Source organism: Lotus japonicus, chromosome 5, assembly GCF_012489685.1.
Source record: "Lotus japonicus ecotype B-129 chromosome 5, LjGifu_v1.2".
Lineage (NCBI taxonomy): Eukaryota > Viridiplantae > Streptophyta > Magnoliopsida > Fabales > Fabaceae > Lotus > Lotus japonicus.
In genome coordinates, this window is record NC_080045.1 from 57089304 (window position 1) to 57102021 (window position 12718).

General features: G+C 36.3%; 1 protein-coding gene across 2 annotated transcripts; it reads right to left on the reverse strand.

Moving 5' to 3' along the window:
* Positions 1 to 3806: 3806 nt before the first annotated feature.
* On the reverse strand, positions 3807 to 9140 carry LOC130717894 (probable dolichyl pyrophosphate Glc1Man9GlcNAc2 alpha-1,3-glucosyltransferase). 2 transcript variants are annotated; one of them, XM_057568291.1, is made up of 5 exons: positions 8843 to 9140; positions 7182 to 8059; positions 6518 to 6724; positions 5091 to 5268; positions 3807 to 4361 (listed from the first exon to the last, which is right to left on the reverse strand). In XM_057568291.1, the coding sequence occupies exons 2-5, from the start codon at positions 7932 to 7934 to the stop codon at positions 3952 to 3954; spliced, it is 1548 nt and encodes a 515-aa protein (XP_057424274.1). In that variant the 5' UTR covers positions 7935 to 8059; positions 8843 to 9140; the 3' UTR covers positions 3807 to 3951. The 2 variants fall into 2 exon arrangements, with proteins under 2 accessions (XP_057424274.1, XP_057424273.1); XM_057568290.1 differs by having other exon boundaries at positions 5091 to 5328; positions 8843 to 9139.
* Between the last annotated feature and the right edge of the window lie 3578 nt (positions 9141 to 12718).

Genomic DNA, 12718 nt, shown 5'->3' on the forward strand with positions numbered 1-12718 from the left:
GGAAAGATATTTTAGCGTCCATTGAAGTTGATGCGAAAGCCTACTCAATCGATAGAAATTAGAGTCGGTGCAGTTGAGGTCGTGACGCCTTCAAGGCTGTTGTTCCTGCTAGTCCTTCAAGGCTAAGGGATGGTTGTAGAGGTTAGGTGGGAAGAGGAAGAGGAAAAATGGGAAAAGAGAGAAGTAAAAAAAAAAAGTGAAATTTTGTAAGCGCTAAAACTATGTGAAAAGTCTACGTGACTAGACATACCACATGAACTGTTGATTGGGTAAAAACTTGATAATGTAAGCACCATTACACTTGTTCTTCTTTGAAATATAAAAAAGTTCAGTGATAAAAAAATAAAAAATATTTTCATAAACCAATTTAAAATGCAGCTATATATCTCATAAACTTGTAAGTTGTAACACATTTAACTCTTTTAATCTAAATGTCCAATTACAAAGTTTTTTATTTTGAAATCCTAATTACAAAAGTTTAAACCAATATAGCTATATGTTAATTTTTGAAATATTATTTTAGAATTTAATCAGCATTTTTTTAAATAAATTTCCTCAAGTACAAATTAAAATAAAAATATTAAACATTAAATGCTGTCTGAAAATTTTAAAAAATTTCTTGATGTCAAAATCTTAAATATTCAACATTCAAATATTTTTATTTCTTGGCTATTAGAAACCCTTTAACAAATATAAAAATTTGAAACAACTATAAAAAGAAAATGAAAAATAAGTTTAAAGAGAAAGACTAATTTAATATGGAAAATTTCACGACGGATGAAGTTCAGCATAGCCGTCTTATCTAGCCGACCACGGGGAAGAGTCTTGCATCGGCGGGGACCTATACTTACACGCCACATATTTAATTTTCTTGAACAACTTTCAGAAGCACTTGCTATGTGTAGTCTTCATCTTTATCCATAAAAAGTTAAGTTTCAAATTTATATGAACTCTGTATATCTTTTTAGTTTTTGCATGATGAATTCTCCCTCAATTTAGGGAGGCTCGGACGTTAATCTTTTGAGTTAGTGACTTAGTGGCAGCAATTAATTAGTATACATATCCTTAATTAATAATTCTGCATGCACTTCAAACCATATTTTATAACTTATGAGTTATAAAATGTATATGCATGTTAGCTATCTAAAGAAATATATGCATGTGACACATATACCCAAGGTTTTAAGAAAATATGAAGTGTTCAAGTCTATTGGTAGTTCTATTGATTCTTTGACTTCTTTTATGTTTCTAACAAGGGGCATCGAAGCTGAATGTTATATAAGTAATTAAGGTGAGACGACTCCTTAGATTGAAAGTCCTTTTAGTTTTAATGTGGTGGTGACCCACATTTAAAGGGTTTGAGTTTCACATTGGTTAATTATAGATGAAGTAAAAAATTTATAAGAGATGTAACCCGCATATGCAACGCTGTAAGGTTTTGGAAAAAAGATGCCGTGTCCAAATTTCATAATGGTTTTTTATGTTAGCTCACTGTGCTTTGGCTTCTTCAATCGCCCCAACAACATTTGAGAGAATGGTAAGAATTTAAGTTCGTTTGGAGTCCCACATTGGTCGATATTGAGTGAATTGTTGTGACTGATAAATGTGATGTCCATTTTTTTTTGGAATTTTGGTTTCTTAATTCATAGGTTTTTCCGGTCACCCCAACAAAAGATTCAAACTAACTATTCTGTTCTGAGATGGTATACTTATCAATCTTGAGAATGTCACTTTGCCAACTGACTTCTCAAACTTAGGACCATTTAGCTCTTCAAGAGACATGGGTTTGTTCTGTGACTCGAGCCTTTGCAGACATTGTAGAACAGTATTATGGACTCGGTTAATTGGCTTTGAATTAAGTCAACAATGGAACCGTAAGAGATAAGTTAGAAGATGATCGTGTATCAGAGTATATAAAATGAATTGATTGACAAATTACAAAAGTTATAAAGTGGAAGCAGCCGACTTGGAAAGAAAAATGAAATCACTGAAGTCCAATTTGGTCACAATTCAATCAAAGTAATTAATCACTGATTAATAATCATTAACTTTATCCAGGGCCCGCCCAAGGATAAAGTCACCCAAGCAAAGACTTTAGGGCAAAAATAAAAAAAATTCATTTTTTTCACTAAAAAAGACCTCCAAAATTAAAGTTTGCTCTAGACCTCATTTAGGTAATAAAGTCTCACTTTAAAATTTATTTTAGGTCTCATTTAGTGTTGGGCCGGCCCTTGCTTTATCCATATGGAAGTATAGAGTTTTGCAGTTTAATTAGTAGCCAGAGTGCAATTAGTAGCTTTGACAGATCCTAATTTACGTATAATCAAAATGCAAGAGCATGTGGATTACGTATTGAAACAAACAAATTATTCAGATATATCTATGGACTATGCCAGGGTAATATGTGTGTAATAAAGCTACGTGTGTTTTAAAGGAGGTAATCCATACTTACACCTCCACTTAGTGAAATATAAAAGTAGAAAAAGAGAAATGTGACATATGTGATAGGAAAAAAATAGTGAGAAAGGAAGAAAAATTGAGTGAAAATAAGATGCAAGAGAATGAATGTGAATGTATCAAATTCAAAACTCGTTTTATTTTTGTGATTGGGAAAAAAAAAAACTCTAGTTTCTGTTTTGTCCGTTTTGCTTTAAGCATACAACTTTAATACAATTCTAAGTTTTAAAGCATAAAACATGCATCAAGTTTGTGATTGAAATTTGCCTATTTTCTTGCCACACTTTCATTGAAGTGAATTCTAAATAAGCGTCCAATATAAACCCTCTATTTCAGGGAATATTTTTCCTATGAAAGGAAACCCATATGCTAATATTTTCCACAAAACTCTCTCTATCTCTCTTCTCTCTACCCTTTCCAAGCCTCACAATCATTGAACAAAAAAGAACAAGCCAAAAAGCGATCTTAATGTACCTGATTCAGAAATTAAAAAATGCACAACCCTTTTCTTTTTCCATCCTCAACAACATACCAAACTGAAAACTTTCACATATTTGCAGGAAACAATTTTTCCTCTTTAGCATGTCTTCATTCCAATACAATTCAGTGTCACATGGTTTTTGTTAATAACATTAATGGAATCAGAGATAGTAGAGGTTCAGAGCACACGGTCACTGAGAATTCCCAGAATCTCTTCAATTCAAAGGAACTCAGACAATTTACAATACACTAGCTTGAAGGATATTATATGTAACACACCAACAAAGTGTTCTTCCTTATATGAGGCAAATGAGTTTGACTCATCAAACATTACAATCAGAAATGAGTTGGTTAAGCGTGCAGCCTCGGTTTACCTGCAATCTGCAGCATTTTTGGTGACCAGGAACCGAAACTGCTTTGTGGATTTCTGGGAAAGACTGAAGAATAGGGTTGCCTCTTGTTCATGTTGGAGGCTTTTTGGTGGAAACACGATCAGAGCTTGTCTTGGGCCAATTTTTCAGTTTTTCAATCATATGGTAGGGAGTTTTCGATCATTGCCATGAAGGTTTGTAAAGAACAATTCTTTTAGGACATGGTGCATGTCATGTTCCTTTATAAGTTTGGTTAAGATTACTTATTCGATGTTCCATTTGTATATAACTAATATAAGAGATATTTAAGTGCTTTAAGTCGTAAAATTTGTGAATATTATTTCCCTTTTATACTTTTGCCATGGGATTTCCAAACAGAACTATGACACAAGATAAGAATTCAAACCTATCTGTGACAACAAAAAAAACCATCTGGGCAGATCCTAATTATGCGCCTAGCTATACTATCAGTCTACCATGGAACTTGAGAAAGAGTCATGATCAAATAACTTTTCAATTAGGGTTTAATAATATTCATATCAAGCAATGTCTTGCTTGAAAAAAGTAAAAAGAGAGCTCTCGAAATTCTGCTTCTAAAAGTGCATGCAAAGAGAATTCAATATGACTGCAAACAATCCAAAATTTAAAGAGATTTAACAATGGATCTTAGCTGCCAAATCCAAGAGTACATGATCCCAAAAGCACAGTATATAGAGACCAACATAAGGGGCGCGAATGCAAGCTTATCACCCAAAAGAAGAGGGTGTAAAAATTGGCCCCATATCTCTACAACTACAAGACCAACCGGATAAATCCTCTCAATCCAGCTAATAACAAAACCTTCATTCTTCACAGGTTCACCTGAACTACCTTTAGATCCAAATTGATCAACCTTTTTCTTTGGACGAGCATTTGACGCTCTTGTCTCAATCCCATCATGAAATTGTGCTGAAAAGCCTGACCACATCAAAATGGAGTGCAGAAGCAGCAACAGAACTTTGATAGGATACTCTTGTGCCTCGAATAGTAGCGGAAAAAGTGAATAGCAGGATACTGCACAAACAAGCAATCTCTGAATTCCAAGCAACAAAAAACGGAAAAGAGAAGCACTGATACCAAAATGGTGTGACTCAGACACACAACTTCTGCTTCTTTGGCCTCCAAATCACTCATTGTAAATATTTGACAGCAAACATACAACAGTGTGAAAAGAGGCACTGGAAAAAAAATAAAATTGTTTCTTGGTTTTCTCTTATCTTTTATTCTGGTTTCTTACAGTTGTGAAAGATGGAAATAGTTTCTAGCTCCATAAGTGTACTTTGATCTTAGCTGTAGTTAGTTTATGAAAATATAAATCTCAGCAGTATGACTGTACAGAAACCAGGCTGAGAATTACCAGCTAATGAAGAGAATTAGAATATCAAAATTTTATGTAGTTGTGGTACTACTATTTGTGTCAGAAATTTGTGCTGTTTCTAAAGCTCTCTGGTTCGTAGATGATATTTGCAAAAGGCAAGATTAGCTAGAAAAGATAAAGTTGATCTAGAATTTGTTCACGGCTTTTTCATGACTTTCAGTAAAATATTGCCTTTAAAGGGGCACATCCATCACTTGTGTTTTCCACTAACAGACACATACACACATTCTCTATAAAATTTGTTTCATTTTATGTATACTTCAATTTTAAATTTTCAGTATCATTAAAAAAAACAGAAGAAAATAAGAAAAAGAAAAGCAAGCATTGTAAGCTGGCCAACAAATGAATGAGCGTTAGAAGCATACCTATTGATAGCAAAAAGTAATGCTTTGCATCCTCCAGGGTTTGCGCAGCAACAATAGCTAGTGGAATTACAAAATGGAGTGATGCCTTCTCATGCACGTGCCACCCAAAAAGAAAGCCACAGGTATAAGCATAGGCTACCCATCTACAAATCATCTTTGGCTGTGGATTCTTCCAAGCCTTGAAAAGACAAGGAGATAAGGTAAGTAGAACCATTATAAAGGTCATGGACGGAGTGACCTGCAGATTAGTAAATAGAAAAGATAAATGTTTTGATGAAACTTCTGATTCTGAATTATGAAGTGCAAAGTAGTATGACTAAACATAACTGTTATATCATAGTTGTAGATTCAAATAACCAGTTATCTAGCTCAGTTGCTGATCTCAATTGAACAGAAGCATCTTGGAAGTTGCAATAGCCAATAGCTAGCCTAAAATGTATAAAATGTAAAAGCTAATATTATGCATTCTCCCACCAGTCACAATGTTTCACAAATATAACTTTTTTGATATCAGACTGGTTCTGATTTCAAATTACCAAATTGAGCCTGCCCATGGGCATTTATATTTATGATCTATATTTTATATTTATTTTGGAAATGAGAACGGTCATGAACCAACTATCTCAAAAGTTTAAGTTGTTGGGTAATGGGAACATGAATGATTTTACATTATATTTCTAACACCCTCTCACACGAGACCCCACTAGACTTAGAAGTTACACCTAACATCTGCTTCTTAAATTCAACTTTTTATTAGAATAATGGTGGGAAACAAGGATTGAACTCAAGACCACTCGGTCATAGAGGCTCTGATACAATGTCATGAACCAACTATCCCAAAAGTTGTTGGGTAACGCAAACATGAACGATTTTATATTATATTATATTTCTAACAAGAACAACGTCAACCAGTGATTAGGCTCAGTTGTTGATATCAATTGAAGAGAAGCATCTTGGAAGATGCAATGGCTAGCTTGGAATGTGTAAAATGAAACTAATATTATGCTTTCTACTACCAATTATAATGTTTCACTGATATCACATGACATCTAAATGTTGGACTAGGGCTGATTTTGAGTTACCATGTCAAGGCTCCCATGTGAATATTAATATTATAATCTATATTTCTTTACTTAGAAAATGGGATGAGGGTAATTAAGTAAATTAGCAATATTTTCAGCATGTTTAGAAAAAACATTCCAATCTCAGTGGCTAGATTCCCAATTACAAGCTTGAAGCAATATAACACCACCCCTCGCTCTCCTACTAATGAAAAGCATGCATCAAATAAGGTATGTAAATCATCTGTTTGTTCTGATGCAAGAATGTGATAAGTTTTACATGGGTGATAACCATCCCCTTGTGTGCTTTTTTCCCCAGTTTGATAACAACCAGTTATTCAGAGAAAACATGAGCATAAATCTTACCTGAGGTAGTACAGAAAAAGGTGAGGAATCCCCTACTAGCCCAGCTGTGAATGAACCTGCTGGTGTCTGGATATTAAACCCAAGTTTTCTGAATATGAAAGCAAGCCCTTTATCTGACATGATATAGAATACCCAAAAATTTGGGGCCCAATATGCATGGCAAAGCCCCCTGCCAAATGGAAACAATCGTTGGATGACTTGTTGTATCTGCAATTTATAATTTCAAAAACTAATAAGCAAATCAATAATTCAAGGGGTGCATATGAAATGAATGTCTTCACTTCTACACTGACAAAAGTGAAGTAATACAAGAATTTAACAAAGGATGATGAATTTTGTTCTCTGGCACGTAAGAAAGCAAAGTTGGTTATAATTGGAGAACCAAATTTAAGCTAATATAATTCTTTACCATGCAGTAATCTCTTTTGGAACATAATTCAGGTGGTTAAGTAAATCTGGATATATTGCCCCTTGTTCTGATTCAGTGGAAGAGCTTTTACTAATGAGTTTTACCCCATTCAACCTCTTCATCTATTACATCTCATGCATTCACATGAGACATTAGTTGAGAACTACTGAACTTATAGGGTTTGAGTAGCAAAGTAAGTAATAAATGGGAGAAAGACAGCCAAAAATACTGAATAAAAAAATAAACTATAATTACCTGCCCAAAGTAGAAAAATGGCCCAAATGCAGATGCAAACACTGCTGCAACCATACCTCCCATAATCAAAAGTCGACTGGAGCCTCTCACAATCCCACCCCGACAATAGTGTCTCAACAAATAAACAAAATAAACTGGCGCTGCCACTGCAAATAAATGCTTAAAGCACAAGAGAACAGCAAAAACAAACCCACCTAACAAATCCCCTCCTTCCTCCAAATATGAAAGAGAAATCAACAAAATCCCAATGAGAAAGCCATTGTATTGGAAATGTACATGATCCACTATAAGAAGCATTGGTGACCAAATAACCAATGACCAGATCAATTTTTGCTTTCTTGAATCTAGATTCCGAGTAAGTCTGTAAACCCCATAAAGAAGAGTCAAATCAGAGACTATTACGGTAAGTCTTTGGAAATAAATCACCTTGTTTGAGCTATAATTCAGGCCCTGCTGAAGGTGCACTATTTGGGGATCAACAAGGTGAGCAAAAATGGATAGAAAGCGTTCAAAATAGGCAAAGAAAGGTGGGTAGTCAAGAGTCCATGGACTGGTCTCATCAAAGTACCACTGGGAAAGAGGGAGGGAGTGGGTCAAAGCCAGCCAATTGCGGTGCACCTCAAAGTCTGTACTGCGGTAGGATGGGAAAAGGAGAGCTTTTATACAAGTAGCAACAAGATAAAACCACCAGAGACTTGTTTTGGGGCTATAAGAATTGTGAACGTCTTCCGAGCTTACTTTCTCTTTTCCCATGCCAGATGTTGTATTTAACGCCAAAACCCAACAATGTCGCTTCTATATTACTTAAACAAGAGTTCTCTCAGTTTTCAACTCAATAATGAGATTTGGTGATGAAAATAACAACCCTTTTAAACACCCTGCATAAGTAAGCATAGTTAGCAAGACAGTTAATGGGAATATCCTTTGCTACCAACATGTTTAAAAGATAAACAAAAGCCTTCAATCAACTTCTTCATTTACATATCTATTAGTAACAGATATAGACTATTGATTTAATTATGTAGCATTTATAGAAGATAAAACAATTTACAGAAGGCATCGCCATAAACACGCAATCCATGTCAAGTTTTTATTCTATGATAGAAAAAGAAATATTATCATGCAGAAGAAAAATGAAGCACAATTAGGGAGAAGGATAAGAAATCCTAGAGAACAGAAGAAACTAAATTAAAAACTGAGATAACAACAAAGCTCAAGAGTGCAGTAAGGATGTTAAATACTTATATTATATATATCTCTCTGCATAATGGCAATGGAAACTTGTCTAACAAAATCAAGTTTACAGGGTAAATGACAAATCAAGTTTGTATTTTGATGCAGACTGAAGATTAAGCATGGTTGAAACAAAGTTTTATGAAACTCTAGGGTTCTTTTAAGGGGAAAAAAACAAAAGGGTAAGTAAAAAACTCCATAAAAACAATCAAAGCCTCTTTTTTTCGCTCATACAATACAAGTGCAGGCATTTTCAGATCATCATCACATTGTAAATTTGAAAACGGACCATACAGTCATGTATCAAATTCAAAGCTAATTGAAATTCGATTTGCAAGGAATCAATACAGAAAATGGAATTACAAATCGAAAATCACAAATCGCAAATCACAAATGGCACGCGCGATCTGGTTGAGTATGTGCGTTACCGGTGCAGTGTCCTCCGGCAAAGTTGTTGGCGGCGTCTTCCTTGCCGGAGATGAGTTGTTCGGGGTGGAAGAGTTGGCGGTAGGTGCCGGCACAGACTTCGTTGATGACGGTGGGTTCAAGATCGACGAAGACGGCGCGTGGGACGTGCTTGCCGGAACCGGTTTCGCGTGTTGAAGGCGTCGTGAGCGACGACGGCGAAGGAGGAGTCGGAAGGTGTTGACAAACATTAAATGTTTGTGAAATGTTTGTTTAACAGTTTCTGCTCCAAATTTGTTCAACAACATCTACGGAACGATTTTTTTATGAAATGAAATAAGTATAAGTATTATTTAAGGAAACTGTTTATCATTTACTAAAAAATATATAATTAATGTTTTCTAAACTTTCTAAAGTGGTAAGGCAACCATTATAAATACAAGAACTACTATTATATTCACTTTTACAGCTACTCTTGCAAAGTAGAGCCCTCTCCTTCTCCTGGTGAATAAGGAAGAACAGAAACAGGGCGCATGAAAGCATTATCAAACAATCGTCAATAATGATGAACAGTTTGATTAAAATCAATGGGGTTACCAGGGTTACTCTATCATACATTATATCACTTATTTCTCTCATTTATCTTCACATTTAAATAAAATATAGGTGAAAGTGGTTAGAGTGGTCCATTTCTAACTATTTGAGGAAAATGAAGGTATTTAAATAATAGATTAATTTGATTTAATTATGCTTTACATGTTTCACTTTGATTCAACATCGGTTTTTTTCTTAATTAATTTTTCAGTTTTGTTTGGATTGGATCGGGTTATAATCACTCATGTACCCTACCAAATTTAAATAGTCTTTTTATGTGGGAAAAAAATTCAATTCAAACAAATTTGTATCTTATAGACTATGTCCCAACTTACGCTGTAAAATTTCCAACGCTTGCTCTTTCTCCAACGGTGGCTGAGGCTTTGAGTCTTAGGTGGGCTATGGAGTTGTCTGTGCATCTTGGCTTCAAGCGGGTTCAATTTGAGACGGATTGCTTACCTCTCTTTTAGGCTTGGAAGAAGGCGAATGTAATTTCTTATTTATTTTCTATTATTTATGATTGTCGTAGTTTACTTTCAACTTTTGATTATGTTGATTTTTCTTTTGTTCGTCGCCAAGGGAACTGTTGTGCTGACTATCTTGTCCGGCACGTTTCTACCTTTCCTGATGTTGTATGGATAGAGGAGGGTCCGCCGGGACTTTCTAGTTTTTTACGTTCAGATGTATTGGCTTCTATGCCGAATCCGATTTGATTTAATATAAGCATTTTGTTGAGTTAAAAAAAAAAGACTATGTCCCCACTTAGCTAGTTTGTCTGCACAGACATTTGCCTCTCGAGGAATGAAATGGAAAGTAATTCTATGAATCTTCTCAGATAAGTTCAGGATGTCCTGCACCACCTTGGCTCATTCCTTATTTAAGGCCGGAAAGATGTAAGAGGTGTTGGTACCTCTAGGCTTTTGTAGTCTTCTTTGGGCTTTCAGCCTCCACATTAGAAAGAAAAAAATTGTATATTATAACTTTTCAATGAAAGCAAAAAGAAGAAGAGGTTTCATCTACCGTGCGTCAGTTTTAAACTGACGCACGGTACCTCAGTTTTTTCCTGGCCGTCAGATCGCAATTAAAATGATCCAATGGTTAGGGTGTGTTACCTGTTAATGGACATAGGAGGATTAAGGCAATTGTGAAAAATTGCAATCTGAGACCTCAAAATACAAAAGCTAAAGTCTGATTAGGTCCCTTCCCTTTCCCTTTCTCTATGGTGTCAGAGTTCGTTCCCTAACCTCAAACATTTGATGGAGGAATTAGTACCCAATCTTTGTTCAATCCTCCATCCCTCTCAACCACCAAACCCACCACCACCTTCACCTTCTCCCTCACCTCCAAACCCAGAATACCCATTTTCCTCCACCCCAACAACCACCACCACCCAAAATGCCTCCACACCTTTCTTCCCCACACACCCATCTCCACCACCACCTCCTTCTCCCTCTTCCTTCGCCTCCTTCCCCGCCAACATCTCCTCCCTCATCCTCCCTCAAACCTCCAAACCCAAATCCTCCCACAAGCTCCTCCGCGTCGCCATTGCCGCCGTCGCCTGCGCCATCGTCGTCGTCGCTGTCTCCGCCTTCGTCTACTGCCGACGCCGCCGCAAAAACTACAACGCCGACGAGAAGACTCTCAGATCTGACAGCAGCATCCGCCTCTTCCCCCATGAAGCTCCCGGAACCGCCGGCAGCCGCAAGACGAGAAACGTCTCTTCCACGAGCTCAGATTTTCTCTACCTCGGCACCATTGTCAACTCCCGCGCTCAACATTTAGGGAGGAGGGATTGAACTGAAATAATGTGATATTATGACCGGTCAACCAACTTAGGCAACCTACGTTTCCAGGTAAAATCAAACTGAGGTACCGTGTGTCAGTTTAAAACTGACACACGGTAGATGCAGCCAGAAGAAGAGATTAACTTTTATGCACTAACAATGTAAAATATTTTACACAGTAATTCAATCAAACAAAGGAAAAAATAGCAGTTGAAGTGGGCTGTATAACTGGCACCGTCTCCACAATTTGCTACTCATACTCCATAGTCACAACCATTCATCCCATAATCTACTACTTCTTATTCATGAGTTTTGTTTTCACTATTCCTACAAGACCTCCAATCGCTGCTCGCCATGTGTCCTGCTTTTTCAACTTTTTTTTTTTCTTTTTCAAGTGGAGCCTTGCAAACGACGTTGTTTTCTATCTCCAGCATTCTTTCTCCCCATCTCCAATCAACCTAGCTGGCTTAACGTGTTTCCTCTCCTTTCAACCCACTCCGTCGTACGGTACCATTCATCACCTTCCTTTTTCCACAACTTGCGTTTTCTCCACATCAATCTGAACCCTAGCTGTTTTTGCCTGTTTTCGTTGCTCTTTCCACCCACTTCTGACCAATCCATCAATTGCACCGTTTCCGATTGATTTGATGAGGCTTTTCTTTCCGCCGCCGGTTGCTGTTTGCCAGACGATTTGGTTTGAATCCACTGTTCATTCGTTTTGGGTTTGAATCCATCAGCAATGTTTTGGGTTTCCTTTCCTCCTTTATTGGGTTTTCACGTTTTTTGATCCAATTGATGATGGGGGATTTCATCACGTTGATGGTGGCTCCAATGGTCAGATGAGTTTCCTTTATCCAATTCTTCACTCTTTCATTAAAAACTCTATTACTAAATTGATAGTACAAATAGTTAACCTACTAATATTTAATTGATACCCTACTGGTTATAGAGTAATGAGCTTCTTTCATTTCCACTCCTATAAATACTGCTTTGGTTTTAGAGTGTGTGTTCATGCAGTGTTCTCACGGTTAATCTCTTCATTGTTCTGTTGTTTCATTCATGAGTGTGTGTTTTCTTTACACTTGATTATTTTTCAAGAAATAGAACTCATAACATAGAGTTTGAGAATAGTGTAAAGTTGATTGAATCAATTTGTTGAATTATGAACTCGATTGTTGCTTTAGCTTTTGCACCACAAAGTGGTTACAAAATGCTTTATGTGTATTTCTCAATGAAGGAAAATAACAGCTATCCTTTTAAAGGGCTGCAGGGGAAGGCTTATGAGATTTTGAGACCTCAAAAACACTATCAGTCTGAAATGTGGCTGAAGCTTCTGAAGTGTAGGCAATGAAGAATGTACTGTAAGTAATTAAATGTGTATACTGTAGAGAAGTGTATGATATCAAATTCTGCTCTTTTCCCCTGTTTTTAGTATGTGCTTCTTAAGCTTTATGATCCATTGGGAAGCCATATGATTGATTAAGTTAGTTTTTTTTTAGAAGAGGGAGGTGGGAATTTATT